Consider the following 17005-nt stretch of genomic DNA (forward strand, 5'->3'; position numbering starts at 1 on the left):
GCTAAAAGGCCATAAGCCCTCTCAAGGAGAGCTTCTAAAAAGTCATGAACACTATAGATGCAATACAGAGCATAGAATGTTACATGAACCAACAGAATTTCAGGATAACTGGATTATTTTGTGTGATGTGGGAATGGGGAGGAATGCAGCCAAAGACAATCACAGACCAGCTCATTAAAGCCTGCATCCAAATTTTGTACCAAGTCCCTCTTCTCAGAGATTGAAAATAATACAGTGTGGCTTTTCGGCAGGTAATTTGCGTGGGTCAGATTGTCTGCACCGTGGCTGCTGATACCTATGCTCATGCAAAAGAGGCTGCTAAGAAAGTGAAGATTGCGTATGAAGACCTAGAGCCCAGGATTATCACAATAGAGGTATGCAGGCCACTTTGTGTCTTCTAGAATGACTCAGGTGGTATAATTTTGACAGAACTCAACCCCTGGAGTCACAAAACAGTGTAATTTGGGCTCCACCTATACTGGGTTCAGAGTTATCTATACTTTTAGATAATACTGATAATTTTCTTTCCTGGAGCCCCCTTCTTCTCCCATGGCCTTGTGCCAAGGCGTGGACACAAAACAGAGAAAACCAGGGGAATGAATATTCTATGAGCTCGCATGCAAAACTAGGCAGTGGGAAAATCCAGAGCACTGCGAAACTCAGAATAGCCATAACATTTACTGAATTATATCTTGGGTCCCCTGTCTCCTCGCCCACTTCTTGCTTAAACTCAAGCTCTAGAGATAAGACTCTGACTCACTGTCTGACCTTGTCATTTAATGGGCTTGCAGTAGCAATGAAAGCTTTGGCAAGTTGCTTAAACTCCTCATACCTCCATTTCCTCACCTGTAAAACGGGATGCCTGAAAGTGCCTACACCAAAACATGACTGTGGGGTTTGAAGGAAAGCATTCCAAAGCTTAGACTAGCACTTGGGGAGTTCCTCTCATGGCGCAGCGGAAACAAATCCGACTAGGCATCATGAGGCTTTGGGTTTGATCCTTGGCCTTGCTCAGTGGGTTAAAGATCCAGCGTTGCCCTAAGCTGTGGTGTAGGTCACAGACTCTGCTCTAATCCCACGTTGCTGTGTCTATGGCATAGGCTGGCAGCTGTAGCTCCTATTGGACCCCTAGCCTGAGAACCTCCATATGCCATGGGTGCAGCCCTAAAATGCAAAAAAAAAGAAAGAAAAAGAAGAAGAAGAAGTGCACTTGGGACAGGGAACACATTCAATAAGCATTAGCTGTTTTGTTTTGTGTTGGGTTTTTTTGTTTTTTTTTGGTTTTAGCTGTTAATGAGGCCAAGAACGTATTCATGGTGCTTTATAACCCCAGGACCTGGTGAAGCACTAAACCTGTAAATGGGGGGGGGGGGATGGATTAAACCTGGCCAGGATTAAACCTGGCCAGGTAGGAGGCCATCTTCATCATCCACTTTGATTCTCCTCCAATCTTTCCAGCAGTCAGCAAGGTCAGGTCATTTAGTCTTTTTTTTTTTTTCTTTTTGTCTTTTTGCCTTTTCTAGGGCTGCTCTCGAGGCATATGGAGGTTCCCAGGCTAGGGGTCTAATCGGAGCTGTAGCCACCGGCCTATGCCAGAGCCACAGCAACGCGGGACCTGAGCCACGTCTGCCACCTACACCACAGCTCACGGCAACGCCGGATCCTTAACCCACTGAGCAAGGCCAGGGATCTAACCCGCAACCTCATGGTTCCTAGTCAGATTCGTTAACCACTGAGCCACGACGGGAACTCCCATTTATTCTTTAAAAGCCCCTGAAGTCTGCCCTTTTCTTTCCATTCTCACTTTTCACTCCCATCTCGCCTTTCAGTCCAGTCATCACCACCTATTGTCTGATTTACTTTAATAACCACTTAAAGAGATTCTTGGGAGTTCCCATCGTGGCTCAGTGATTAACGAACCCGACTAGCATCCATGAGGACGCGGGTTCGATCCCTGGCCTCGATCAGTGGGTTAAGGATCTGGCATTGCCGTGAGCTGTGGTGTAGGTTGCAGATGTGGCTCAGATCCCAAGTTCCTGTGGCTGTGGCATAGGCGGGCGGCTACAGCTCCAATTCGACCCCTAGCCTGGGAACCTCCATGTGCTGCCGGTGCAGCCCTACAAGACAAAAAGTAAATAAATAACTAAATAAATAAATAATAAAGAGGCTCTTGTTCTCTATTTCAGCCCATCTCCATCACGTTAACTTCCTAAGCCAAGAAGCTCATCAGGTCACTTTTCCTATACAACAGCATCCCCATAGATAAGGTTCTTAGTATGGAGCTCAAGGTCTTTCTTATTCCAACTTCAAGCCACCTCTCAAGCTCATCCAACTTCTTCCTGATAGAAAACCTCTACCTGCTCAGCTTGGCCTTGTTCTCATTTTGGCCCCTCAGCTTGCTTTCAACATCAAACTTTTGCTTTATGAGATGCCCTTGACTTTAAATGCTTTTCCCTCTCTTCTCTAACTGTCCTAATCTCATCCAATTCAGTACCCCTCGAGCATGCCTGGCCCCACCAACCTCTCCCTTCTTGGCCTCTTTTATTTTTCTTTTGGCTGTGCCCCAGGCAGTTGGAAATTCTGGGGCCAGGGATCAAACCTGAGCTACAGGAGTGACCCGAGCCACTGCAGTGACAACACCCGATCCTTAACCCACTGGGAACTCCTCTTGGCCTCTCTTTACTCTGTTATTTTCCCCCCTGACCACAAAATTGGCACTTTGATACCAAAATTCCTTGGGCTTTACTCAGCAATCTAAAGAGTAGGATCATATTTTATATATCTATCCTTGTCTCCCAGTCAGCTCTTCCTCACAGCTCTGAACCGAACGAAAGAGTCGGCAACACCTGTAATCCACTTTAACCCAATTTCTGCTGTCTCTCCTCACCACTTGGATTGTCTTGATGTGTGAAGGTCTGATAAAGGAGAAGCCTGCGGTTTTGATAAAGGACGAATGGCTTGTTAGAATCTTTTTAATAAACATGATTTTGTTTCTTTTGGTTTTTTCCCCTGCAGCAAGCCTTAGAGCACAATTCATTTCTTTCTGTTGAGAAAAAAATTGAGCAAGGAAATGTAGAGCAAGCCTTTAAATATGTCGACCAAATCATTGAAGGTAAGTGGTCTTGGGCCAAAAAAGGGAAGCCTCTGAATTCAGTCATCTGATTTGAGAAATACTAAAACTCTAAAACAGAGTTTCTCAACCCTAATGTGATTGTTATATCATAATTTTTAATGCACAAATAATAGATTTACAACTTGATAAATTTTACATATGCATAAACCTATGAAAATACTTCCACCTCAAGATATAGAGTATTTCCAGCACCCCCAAAAGCTTCCTTGTGCCTCTTCACAGTCAGAAATCCTCCCAAAGATCTTATTCTAACCTTGACCAACTATAGATTATTTTACTGGTTTTGAACTTCCTGTATAAGGACTCAAATTTAACTTCTGGAGTTCCCCTCATGGTTCAGTGGTTAATGAATCCAACTAGGAGCCATGAGGTTGCGGGTTCAATCCCTGGCCTTGCTCAGTGGGTTAAGGATCCAGCGTTGCCGTGAGCTGTGGTGTAGGTTGCAGACGTGGCTCGGATCCTGAGTTGCTGTAGCTCTGGCATAGGCTGGCAGCTACGGCTCCGAATGGACCCCTAGCCTGGGAACCTCCATATGCCGTGAGAGTGGCCCAAGAAATGGCAAAAAGACAAAAAAAAAAGAAAAGAAAACAATACAACTTCTTTTGCATGCCTACTTCTTTTATCCAACATTATGTATGGAAGAGTCATCCATGTTTTTGCATAGATGCACTGTTCTTTTTTATTGTTCAGGAGTATTCCATTGCATAAATATTCCATAATTTATTCATCCATTCTATCATTGATATACATTTGATTTTTTTTTTGAACTTGGGGCTATTATGACTAGTTTCTATAAACATTAGTATTATACATGTCTTTTGATGAACATAAGCATTCATTTCCAACGACATATACCCAGGAGTAGAATTAATTGCCAAGCAATAGTGCTGTAATATGCTTACCTTTAGTTAATGCCAAACGTGAAAATTTTTTTCCAATTTTACCCCTAAAAACAATTGTGAGAGTTCCATTGTTCTTTTATTATTATCAGTCTTTTTAGTTTAGTTCTTGCACATCTTTCTTAACATTTCTTTCCAGTACTTGTTTTATAATGTTATTGTAAATGTATTTTTATTTAATTTTCTACTTATTTTGTATCTAATATATAAAGCTACTGTTTGTTTTTGCATACCGATCTTATAGCCAGGAACTTTGCTAAATTCACTTATTATTTTAATAGTCTTATAGATTCTCTTGAATTTCTGTGTATATTATCATGTCATGACAGTTTTATTTATTTCCCCAATCTTGACTATATTTATTTGCTTGCTTGTGTGTTTGTCTTGACTTATTGCACTGGATAAGACCTAGTTAGGATGAATTTTTAAAGTACCAATGCCCAGATCCCACCTCAGATCCATGAAATCAGAACCCTGGAGTAGAGCATCAGAGCATCAGTATTTTTTTAAAGGATCCCCAGATGAGTGAGTCTAATGTGTGGCCAATGTTGAGAGTCACAGCTCTCTTTACTGAGAGAATTACCACTCATCTTGGGTAAAAGAAAATAGTGATTTTTACAGTAATTTTAAAATCTATTACCTGGAACGGCAAGTGCTGTAGGCTTTTATCTCTCACTGAAACCTAGGGGAGACCTTTAGAATACTTGTTTCCCAATATTATTCTGTTTAAGCAGAAAGTGTAGAATAACTGCCAATTATAAAAACAATTTATTGCCTCAGAAGAGTAGTTAAATACAACCAGCAAAGCCATGAAAGATGCTCAAATGCTCTTGTGCCAGGCATTCATTACTCCATAATAGATTTTATAGAAGAAACTAAATGAGATTTTACAAAGACTATAAATTTGGGCTAAAAGTTGTTTAGTCATAACAATGATATCAGCTAACATTTATCCAGTACTTTCTGTGCCAGACACCATGCTAAGTATTTCACATGTGTTATATTAGTTAATCCTGACAACCCTAATAAATGGGTATTATTATTGAACTATTCTAGGAGTTCCCATCATGGCTCAGTAGAAATGAATCTAACTAGCATCCATGAGGACACAGGTTTGATCCCTGGCCTCTCCCTCAGTGGGTCGGGGATCCGGCATTGCCATGAGTTGTGGTGTAGGTCACAGACTCAGCTCGGATCTGGCGTTGCTATGGCTGTGGCATAGGCCAGGAGCTACAGCTCTGATTCAACCCCTAGCCTGGGAACCTCCATATGCTGCGGGTACGGCCCTAAAAAAAAAATAGTATTCTAAGCTGCTAAGTGTTATTACTTACTATTTGATACACAAGCAGAACATCTCTGAGAAGGAATATGTCAGTAGTTCCATTTTACAGATGAGGAAACTGAGGCTTAGAAAAGTTAGATAATTGGCTCTGGTCTCATATTCAGTTAGCAGTAGAACTAGGATGGAGCCCAGGACTGGCTGATTGCTGGAGGCCAGCTCCGGCAGCCAGGGAGTGTACGCTTTCCTGAAGAAGATGGACAGTGTCGGCATTTGTTTGATACGGAGACAGCCTCTTTGTCCCTTCTTTCAGGGCGCTGGACTGCTCAAACTTTATTGGCATAAGTGGTTAATTATATAGACAGTTTTTTACTACAGATTACATCATAGTGTTAAAAGTACATTGGTTAACTATTAGGCTTTGTTTTTAGATCACATGGTACAGTAGCAATACGTCACATTCTAAAATCTTTAACTAAATTTAATGAGTACAATTCAAGGACAAACAGGTGCAGCATATCATGTGGGAAAGAGGAGACTCAGCACAAACCATCTCATGGCCAGCCAATTTTCACAAGCTGAAGAGGTTACAGACACAAAAATCTGGCATTTACAAATCTTGTTTTTAGACTAATGTACATCTTTAAGTGTTATGGCAGGAAGACAGTATAAGAAATATAAATCAACTTAATTAGCTACTGCTTAGAAGCTTCTAAAATCAAGGACAAAACGCACAGCTGGGTTTCTTTTGATCAAGAATAATATATGTCTAACTTCTATGAACCTCATTAAAATCCTAACTCTAAAGTTTACTGTATAACTAGTTAGTAGATAAACACTATGTTTTAATTAAGTTGGATTTGAATAGGGAAAAGTCCTTTAGGATGAAATTCTTATTATATTATTGTTGTAATTTTGTTAAATCACAAATCACCACAGGAAAATAAGAATGGAAAATAAGAATAATGAGTAAATAATCAGGAAAGACTGAGGAAAACTAAATAACAAGTGAATAACAGAAAAGACTAAGTCATCCATGGAACAATCCCCACTCAGCAACACAAAATGGAAATTATTTCCTGGGAAATTTAGTTTTCCACCTATCTCAGCGGGCGAGCCTTATTGTCTTCTGGGCCCTGTCCTCGGAATTGTGCTGTGCAGGCAGGCATCCCCTTGTTTAGGAACCTGCCCTTGGAACTGCACCATTCAGGCAGGCCCCTTTTCCTTATTAAGAGCTTGTCCTCAGAACTGCACTGTTCAGGCAGGCCCCTTTTTCTGATTAGGAGCCTGCCTTCGGAATTGCACTGTTCAGGCAAGCTCCCTTCCTCAGCTAGGAACCTGCCTTCAGGTTTTTCTGCCATCAGGCAAGGTCCTTTTTTTGAGTCCTTGCATCTCTTTGGCTCCCCGCAGCTGATTCTCAGGCCTTTGCTCCTAACCACAATAGTATAGTCTGTTGTGGTTCTCACCACGAGTAACAGTTGCTAGGTCTTTGTCATTCAGGATTTTGGCAATTGTGGAACTTCAAAATTTGGGGACAAGTGGGAAATTTGAAATATTAAGACAATTTGGAATTGAGGCAGAAATGACAAAGAGTTACAGAGAACATAGTGTCTTGTAATAGTTCAGAGCATGTATCCTGGGGTTGGGTTGCCCGAATTTAGATCCCAGCTCTGCTATACTGGCTCTGTGACCTGGGGAAGCTTATTTAACCTTCGGTGTCTCAGTTTCCTAATAATATCTGCCCCATAGGATTGGTATGGGGATTAAATAAATTAATTATCTGTCAAGTGTGTAGGCCTCAAACAATACCTAGCATATGTAAAAACTATTTAGTTATTAAATAAACTTGGGTTTGGATTAAATTCAGTATATACATGCTGAAAGCAAACCTTTTTTTTTTTTTTTGGTGCATGTAGGGGGGACATGTTCCATTGTCCCAAGAAATAATTTCAAAAAATCCTTTGTCTCCGGGCAAAATTCACGTATCTTAACAGCATGGGAGTCTTTGGTTAGTTTTAAAGTAAATGTACAACCATCCAAATATTTAAACAAGGACCAAATGCCTCTCTCCATACAGCCCACAAAACAATAAGGATGTACTGTACAAGCCACAAATCTCCACTAAACCAGGAAGAGCAGACTGGTTTTAGGGTAGGAAACACCTCAGCTCCACCGCTGTGAACCTTTTATCCTTTAGCAAACTACTTCTCCTCTCTGAATCTCAATAATCCTGACATCACCTAATTAGGGTACATATCACCATCACTGCCCCCCATTTTACAGATGAGGAAACAAGACTTTATTTTATTTATTTATTTATTTATTTATTTATTTTATTATTTATTTATTTATTTAGCCTCTTCTAGGGCTGCTCCCTCGGCATATGGAGGTTCCCAGGCTAGGGGTCTAATCAGAACTGTAGCCGCTGGCCTACACCAGAGCCACAGCAATGCCAGATCCGAGCCACATCTGCGACCTACACCACAGCTCATGGCATCGCTGGATCCTTAACCCACTGAGCAAGGGCAGGGACCGAACCCAAAACCTCATGGTTCCTAGTCAGATTCGTTAACCACTGAGCCACGACAGGAACTCTGGAAACAAGACTTTAATAACCTGGCCAGATTCACTGAGCAAGGAGATGGTGGAGCCAGGATGTATGGCCAGGTTCACCTATGCGCTCGGGTCCAGCACATCATGGGTCTCGCCACACTCCAGACAGGCCAAGAGGGGAGTGAGTCACCAGGGCCATGCAGTTGGTGGGGCACAGTGAGGATGAATGAGAAAAGGTGATTGAACCAAATGATACAAGGGCCAACAGTCATAAACTGAAGCCACGTGCTCTTTACAAACGAAACACCACCAAGAACCCCCAAGTCAGGACTTTGAAGAAAAAATGGTCCTGTATTTATGCTTTCTTTTCTTACAGGTGAGGTCCATGTGGAAGGACAGGAACATTTTTACATGGAAACGCAAACCGTCCTGGCTATTCCCCAAGAAGAAGATAAAGAAATGGTGCTCCACCTAGGAACACAGTTTCCAACCCATGTGCAGGTATTAGGATGTTTTTGGAAAGTGAGACTCCAGATGGCTGTATGATGGTGGCCTTACAACCAGACATTCCACTCTAGGGACCTTTTGATTCTTCCCACTCCTGTGCCTCAAACTTCCCGCATACTTGACCCTGGCTGAAGTCCAGAATGGAAGAAAGGGCAGATCTTTCAAAGAGATCTGAAAATGTTGCTAGAGAGCCAAGTCCCTCTTTCCCTTAAAACAACTGATAGTCTGGAGTTCCCATCTGGCTCAGTGGTTAACGAATCCGACTAGGAACCATGAGGTTGCGGGTTCAATCCCTGGCCTTGCTCAGTGAGTTAAGGATCCGGCATTGCCAGGAGCTGTGGTGTAGGTTGCAGACGTGGCTCAGATCCCACATTGCTGCGCCTGTGGTGTAGGCTGGTGGCTACAGCTCCAATTGGACCCCTAGCCTGGGAACCTCCATATGCCTCATGAGCAGCCCAAGAAATGGCAAAAAGACAAAAAAAAAAAAAAACTGATAGTGTAAAATTTAATCTCAGGAAGGGCAAAGCCTTAATACTACATTGACATTTCCCTTTGTGGTTCCCCTGTGTTGCTTCTCTATATGAATGTTTTCATGTTATCAATGGTGCACATGTAAAGTGATTGCATTTCCAAGCCCAGCATATTAGCATATGAATCCTAATTCTGTTCTAGTGGTTGAGATGGAAGGCACTGCCACACCTAGGCAAGTAAAGAAAATCCTGTGACAGTCCCCTCTTCTGAAATGTGGAGTTGTGGGTCCTAGAATAGTGGCAGACACAGGGGGATACTTAACCAGTTTTTCTAGGAGGAGGAGTGATGACAATCTGGGGGGGAATGCTGGGGGCTTCCTGGTGGAGCACAGTGAGTTGGTACCTTGAGTCCTGAAGAGGTGGCTAGCCTCAGTGAGAGGAGAGAGCTCCCAGCTGCTATTCAAGGCAAAATGAAAGGCTGAGGGGACTGATGCTGAGCTGGGATGTAGCTGTGGCCTCCACACCTGCAAGTTTTGAAATGGAAAGAGGAGTGAGAGGAAATGGACTTTGTCCCTTAGAAGACACATGATCCCCTACAAGCAGCTAGGCATCAGTATCGCTTTCTATAAATTGAGGGAGTTGATAAAGACAACATCTGAGGTCTCTTTTGGCAGAGAGTGTGTGACTCCGGGTTCCAAAGGAATAATGTCCCAAGGTCACCACAGAACCTGGGACAGCATTACAGCAGGCTCAGTGAAGAATTTGAGTAAAGACATTTCTCCAGAGAAGGTTTATGAATGACTAATAAGCACGTGAAAAGACACTCAGCATTTGTCACTAAGGAAACGCAAATGAAAACCACAATACCACACCACTCGAATGGCTAATCAGAAGGACAAACAACAGCAAGTGAAGATGTGGAGAAATTAGAGCAGTCATACCTTGGCAGTAGGCATGAAAAATGGCACAGCCACTTTGGAAAACATCTTGACAGTTTCTCAGGATGTCAAAGATAGAGTGACCATATATCCAGCAATTTCACAACTAAGTATCTGCCTAAGAGAAAAGAAAATATGTGTCCATTCAAAAATTCACACACAGGAGTTCCCATTGTGGTGCAGCAGAAACGAATCCAACTAGCATCCATGAGGATTCGGGTTCAATCCCTGGCCTCAATTAGTGGGTTGGGGATCCGGTGTTGTCGTGAACTATAGCATAGGTTGCAGACACGGCCTGGATCCTGAGTTGCTGTGGCTGTGGTGTAGGCTGGCAGCTGTAGCTCTGATTCAACCCCTGGCCCAGGAACTTCCATATGCTGCAGGTTCAGTCCTAAAAAGCAAAAAATAAAAATAAAAAACAAAAACCTCACATACCAATGTTTATAGCAACATTGTTCACAATAGCCAAAACAAAGCAGATGTCCACCAACTAATTAATGGATTAAAGTATCTGGCATATCTGTACAATGGAATATTATTCAGCCATAAAAAGGAATGGATGCAGATCTGTGCTACAATATGGACAAACCTTGAGCACACAATGCTAACTGAAAGAAGCCAGTCACAGAAGACCACATATTATATTATTCCACTTATGTAAATCCTATTGAGACAGGTAAGTCTATTGAAACAGAAAGCAAATTAGTAGCTGCCTAGTTCTAGGGGGTTAAGGTTAGGGAAAGATTAGGAGTGACTACCTAGTGAATGCAAGGTGTCTTTGGAGAAGGCTTAAAATATTCTAAAATCAGATTATGACAATGGCTGCATATAGTTTTGTAACTGTTGTATTTGTTCAATTACTGAATTTCTTTTATTAGGCAGAGGAGAAATATGTAAGTAAGGAAATAAACCATTAAATTGTATTTATGTGACTTTGGGGACTTATCTCTTGTAGGAATATGTAGCTGCAGCACTAAATGTCCCAAGAAGCAGAATCGCCTGTCACATGAAAAGAGCTGGAGGAGCATTTGGGGGGAAAGTGACCAAACCTGCTCTGCTAGGCGCTGTCTGTGCTGTGGCTGCCAACAAGTAAGAGTCACAGTGACTGCAGGGCAGGTGCCACCCATGTCCCCCCAGCACTGTACCCCAGCTTTCATCCTGTTGGTCATAGCCCTTTGTTTCCAAAGGGTATGGTGAGCATATGGGTGAAATCACACTGGGCCTGGAGCCAGGAGGGCTTATGAGCAAGCCCTGCTCTGCCCACTCACTCAAAGGTCACCTTGGGCAAGTCACCTGTTTCCTCACCTATGATAGCTACCTGTTTTCCAAGATTGTTGTGTAAAATAAGCATAATCACTATGAATTTTGACTCATTGCATGGATGTAAATATGTCTTCCTTTTTCATGAACTGCATTGACTTTCACTTTTAAATGTTTATGTTTTAAACCATTAACATAAATGAAGCTGAGATTGGTTGAGGGGAGAAAGGGTCAGAATCCCAACCTTACAAGGGCCACATTTTCTTATGAAATAAGCCAGATCTTTTGATGCCTAGGAATGTTCTCTTAGCCTCTGCATCATCTGGGTAAAATAACCAGGCCCAAGAGTAGCCATGACTTTTGTGAATGAATCTTGTAACTACCAAATTCTCTAAGTATATTCAGGACAAACTTAACGTGGCTACCACTACAAAAATAAATACTATGAATGTTTTAGCTCATTGGCACTTTTTTTTTTTTTTGGTCTTTTTGCCTTTTCTAGGGCCGCACCTGCAGCACATGGAGGTTCCCAGGCTAGGGGTCCAATCAGAGTTGTAGCCACCAGCCTTCACCAGAGCCACAGCCACTCGGGATCTGAGCCACATCTGCGACCTACACCACAGCTCACAGCAACGCCAGATCCTCAATCCACTGAGCGAGGCCAGGGACTGAACCCACAACCTCGTTGTTGCTAGTCGGATTCATTAACCACTGAGCCGTGACGGGAACTCCTCATTGGCACTTTCCAACAACAGAGAAACTGTCTGTTAAGAACAGGTGTGCAGGCCTCCAGAAGCCAGAAGAGTCTTCAGTAGGCACTTTATGAAGGAAGAGTCTGAATGGGGGAGTGAGGGACCTTAACAAAGCATTGATTCTCAGCCCTTTTAGCCTCTTATGACAAATATTTTAATTACTCTTTTAATATCCCAAAGTGAAATTCATGATACTATAACCTACTTATACACATAATTGCAAAATAATCATACAGTGCCTTAATGTAACATAAAAAAGGAATAAAAGGACAGTAACTTATAATCAAATAATGTATCTTTTCAACATCTAAATTTTCAGATGTGTCTAAACCAGAATAGTTATAGCAATAGGCAGGGTTTTTTCGCATTTTAATGCCTCCACACATTTCCAAAATGTTGTTTAAGGCATGTTACTACTCCTACTGAAAGCCACTAAACCAGATTTTTTTAATTAAAAAAAAAAATTTTTTTCTTTGGTTTTTTTTTTCAGGGCTGCACCTGCGGCATATGGCAGCTCCCAGACTAGGGGTCGAATTGAAGCTACAGCTGTTGGCCTATACCACAGCCACAGCAACGTGGGATCCAAGCCTCTGCAACCTGTACCACAGCTCACAGCAACACCATATCCCCAACCCACTGAGCAAGGCCAGGGATCGAACCCACATCCTCATGGATGCTAGTTCAGTTCGTTCCCACTGCGCCACAATAGGAACGCCTAAACATTTTTTTTTAATTTTATTTAAGTATAGTTGATTTGCAATGTACTGAATCAGTACAACAAATTAATTCAGTTATACATATACACACATCCATTCTTTTTCAGATTCTTTTCCCATGTAGATTATCACAGAATATTAGGTAGAGTTCCCTATGCTAATCCAGATTATCTTAAGCCTCCTTTCCCTTTTGACATTCCTACAACTCTATGAAGCATCCAGGATATTAACAGAGTCATTTCCTATAGGACCGGCCGCCCAATACGATTTGTTCTGGAACGTGGTGATGACATGTTGATAACTGCTGGCCGCCACCCACTTTTCGGAAAGTACAAAGTGAGTAAAAGCAAAAATTTCAAGAAACCACTTAAAACGCTGTCCAGTGATAACCAACCAATAGCACAGAAAATCACTAAATTCCATACCACTTGAAAGGGATATTTGGATGCTGCGTAAAACTAATCAGAACTTTCCCTTGGAATTATGGTCAACTTGGGCACCATCCTCTGGTGTCCCTCTGGTGACTGTCACATCATTTCATGTGCCTAAGCTAGGTGTGGAGTGACAACTGTGATCATGTGTGTTTGTATACAGCACGGTCTGGATATAAAAGACCAGTGAGGAAATGGCTTTACTTGTTCTATCACTTTGCAGATTGGATTCATGAACAATGGTGTGATCAAAGCTGCTGATGTTGAATATTATATCAATGGCGGATGCACTCCTGATGAGTCTGAGATGGTAAATAAGAAATATGCCTTTCCCCTAGGTTTCCGGTTGAGCTGTCTGTGCCACACTTTATTTGCGTGAATATTGCTCATACAAATTAGATAAATTCTGTGAAAGGTTCGAGTTAAAGGTAAAATTTGGATAAGTGGTTTTGAATATTTGATAGATATGAAGTTTTGTTTTAATTCAGGTGATCGAGTTCATTGTGCTGAAATCTGAAAATGCATATGATATTCCTAATTTCCGGTGCCGGGGCAGGGCTTGCAAAACGAATTTGCCATCCAATACTGCTTTTCGAGGATTTGGCTTCCCCCAGGCCACAGTGGTAGTCGAAGCTTACATAACTGCAGTGGCTTCTCAGTGTAACTTACCTCCTGAACAGGTAGGTAATCAGTCAGAATGCCCTAACAAAACTCTGACATTATTCGTTCAAATATATGTTGAATACCTGCATACAGCTTTATGCCAGCTTCTAAGTAGATTCAAAGAAATAAAGTATATCATCTGTCCATCAGTTAGCTCTTGCTGTGTACCAAGTCAATCATAAATCTTAGTAAATTAAAACAAGAAATAGCTCCTCCGATTCTGTGGATCAGCTGGGTAGGTCTTCTGGTCAGGGTGAGCTCAACTGGAGTTTTAGTCTAAGGCAGCTTGTCTGGTGGTCTTTGGGGATGTCTCGGCTGAGAAAGCTCTCTCTGTTCCACAGAGTCTCTCATCCTTGCGTGGGCCAGCCAAGATCATTTCTCACAGTGGTTCAGAGAATTCCCAATAGTAGCACGAACATGGCAAGCCTTAATGCACAAGCACTTCTCAGGTCCCTGCCTGTATTGTCCCACTGGCCAAACGAGTCACATGGCCAATCCTAGAGTTGGTGCAAAAGTACTGAAGGGCATGAACAGCGAGAATGGAATAATTATGGCCATGTGTGCAAACATTCTACCGCAGTTGAAAGTTTTGGTTTTGGTTTTGGTTTTTTGTCTTTTGCCTTTTTAGGGCCCCACCTGCAGCATATGGAGGTTCCTAGGCTAGGGGTCGAATCGGAGCCTTAGTCGCCGGCCTATGCCACAGCCACAGCAACGCAGGATCCTTAACCCACTGAGTGAGGCCAGAGATCGAACCCACAACCTCATGGTTCCTAGTCGGATTTGTTTCTGCTGTGCCACGATGGGAACTCCAAGGTTTTGATGAATTAATCTGAGAACGGTTAAAAATAAGGAAATATTATGTGTGAGTAAAAGGATGTGGGGGCCAGAAGAATTTTGTCTCAATATTAACAAAACTTGTGACTAAATAATAGTTAGTACCTATTATTTCTCAGGGTTATTATGAAGTGGTGAGAATACACTTAGCCAACAACCTGGAACATGGGGAGTGTTCATTAGTAGTTTCCATTGTAATTATGGTTATTGTTATTATCATTAAGTTTACACACGTATGTTTGCACTTACTTATCCATAGATATTAAATAGTTGTTTCTTTTTCTAGAAATATTTTCTTCATATCAGATTATATAACAAAAATATGTGCCTCACATAGAAAATAAGCATATATCCTTCAAATCCTTTTTATTTTCTTGTCTTTTAGGTTAAAGAAATAAACATGTATAAAAGAACTAGCGAAACAGCCTATGGGCAGACATTTAATCCAGCGCTCTTGAGAAGATGCTGGAAAGAATGTCTGGAGAAATCTTCATTCTCTGCTAGAAAACAGGCTGCAGAGGAATTCAACAAAAACAATTACTGGAAGAAGAGGGGGCTTGCTGTGGTCCCCATGAAATTTACCATTGGGATCCCCCTGACCTACTACAATCAGGTGAGGTCGAGAAGATGTCTTCTCACCACCAGCTCTTTTCCCCATGATTGTCTGAAAAAAGCAATCATGTACAATTAAGGATGGTCCCCCCAGAGAGGAAAAGAAATGGGGCCGTTTCCTCTAGCAGGAAACAAAGTGGATTTAGGTAAGCATGTGGACTGTGGATGTCAGAGCAGACCTGGGGTGACACAGTCCCAGGGACTTCAGAAGCAATCAACAGTCCAGCTCCTGGAGTTGGGCTTTCGGCTGGGCCTCGAGTGTGAGGATTAGAGTGTGGGGCCAAACCTCAAATCCAGGCTGGAACTGGGGGAAACAAGATGACCCCTTTCTCTCTTTCTTAATTTGTTAGTGACACCAGGTCATTTGAAGATAGAGATTCAAAAATAGCTAAGAATAGAGCTACTCCCATTAACACAGAAACTTGGAATTCCTATTTGAGGCTCTGCAACTACTTTGCCTCCTTTTTAATTTCACCTTAAACAATTTTTCATAGGGTTCTATTTCTGATTCTTTTATTTTTTGCTTCTGTCCCCATCAATGTCTGAAATATCCTCACAAACAAACTCATACAAAGAAAAGACTACAGCCCCCTTCTTGGTGTGAATGAAGTGTAGCCAAGCTGTCTCTTTCCAAAATGACCTTCCTCACACACCCTTCCTCGGAGACAGCTAACAAGGTGGAAAGCAAAGTGAGAGGGAGGGAGGGAAGGCCAGGAGAGTCTGGAGCAGATGGTCAGGTGGTATTTCGCAATCACACACTGTTCCCCTTTAAAGGAGAAAAATGCTTATAGACTCTCAATGGTTACTTATATAATTTAATAATGTTTTTTAACTGTGCAAAACCACAAAACAAAGAAGAAGCTCCTTTTCATTTTTTTGTTTTTGTTGTTGTTGTTGTTTTGTCTTTTTGTCTTTTAGGGCCACATTGGCGGCATATGGAGGTTCCCAGGCTAGAGGTCGAATCGGAGCTGTAGCTGCTGGCCTACACCAGAGCCACAGCAACACGGGATCCGAGCTGCATCTGCGACCTACACCACAGCTCACAGCAACGCCAAATCCTTAGCCCATGAGCAAGGCCAGGAATCGAACCTGCACCCTCATGGATGCTAGTTGGGTTCGTTAACCACTGAGCCATGACAGGAACTCCAAGAATAAGCTTCTTAGCTCTTATGCCTTTATAAAACACAAATATGGAAATTAAATAAAAATAGTACTGTAAATGCCAGTAATGTTCAAAATAGTGACATTAACTTAACATAGTGGATTATGTTGCTTTTCTAAAACTAAATCCTCACAGAACAGAACGATGGTGGTTCTGGCTGCCGCTGCACAGGGCATTTTAAAGTCTTTATCCAAAGTGTCTATGTAGTATGTGGTGCCTCACTGCCCTCCTCTAATATACCCCATCAGTCAGAGCGATTATATACCCCATCAGTCAGAGCGATTATACAATCATCTACATAAAATCTGACACGGGCTCTGACACGTGGCAGTACTGTTGATACTTGTTCATCCATTTCTCTTATTAGATTGCCATGAGGTGAAAGCACAAAGTTGAAACCTCCTATAGAAAATGTAACAGTCCTGGAGTTTCTACTGTGGCGCAGTGGTTAACGAATCCGACTAGGAACCATGAGGTTGCCGGTTCGATACCTGGCCTTGCTCAGTGGGTTAAGGATCCAGCGTTGCCGTGAGCTGTGGTGTAGGTCCCAGACAGTTTGGATTCTGTGTTGCTGTGGCTCTGGTGTAGGTTGGCTACTACAGCTCCGATTTGACCCCGAGCCTGGGGACCTCCATGTGCCGCGGCAGCGGCCCAAGAAATGGCAAAAAGACCAAAAAATAAGACAATGTAACAGTCCTGAAAACATAGTCTCAGACCCAGAGACTGGCGGAGCTAAGTTAGTTGATACTTTGAATTTGTGGTGGTGAGGACACAACAGGAGGGGAGTGACCCCAAG

At 42.3% G+C, this 17005-nt stretch overlaps 1 protein-coding gene across 1 annotated transcript in view; it reads left to right on the forward strand.

Annotated features, from left to right (window-relative positions):
- LOC125123423 (aldehyde oxidase 4-like) overlaps positions 1–17005 on the forward strand; it is a 63927-nt gene that overhangs the window by 31803 nt on the left and 15119 nt on the right. The window contains exons 19-26 of the mRNA XM_047773183.1: positions 252–374; positions 3016–3112; positions 8241–8365; positions 10735–10868; positions 12756–12843; positions 13162–13248; positions 13427–13618; positions 14821–15048. Coding sequence (XP_047629139.1) covers positions 252–374; positions 3016–3112; positions 8241–8365; positions 10735–10868; positions 12756–12843; positions 13162–13248; positions 13427–13618; positions 14821–15048 — 1074 coding nt within the window. The remainder of the gene's footprint in view (positions 1–251; positions 375–3015; positions 3113–8240; positions 8366–10734; positions 10869–12755; positions 12844–13161; positions 13249–13426; positions 13619–14820; positions 15049–17005) is intronic.

The sequence above is a fragment of the Phacochoerus africanus genome, chromosome 3 (assembly GCF_016906955.1).
Source record: "Phacochoerus africanus isolate WHEZ1 chromosome 3, ROS_Pafr_v1, whole genome shotgun sequence".
Lineage (NCBI taxonomy): Eukaryota > Metazoa > Chordata > Mammalia > Artiodactyla > Suidae > Phacochoerus > Phacochoerus africanus.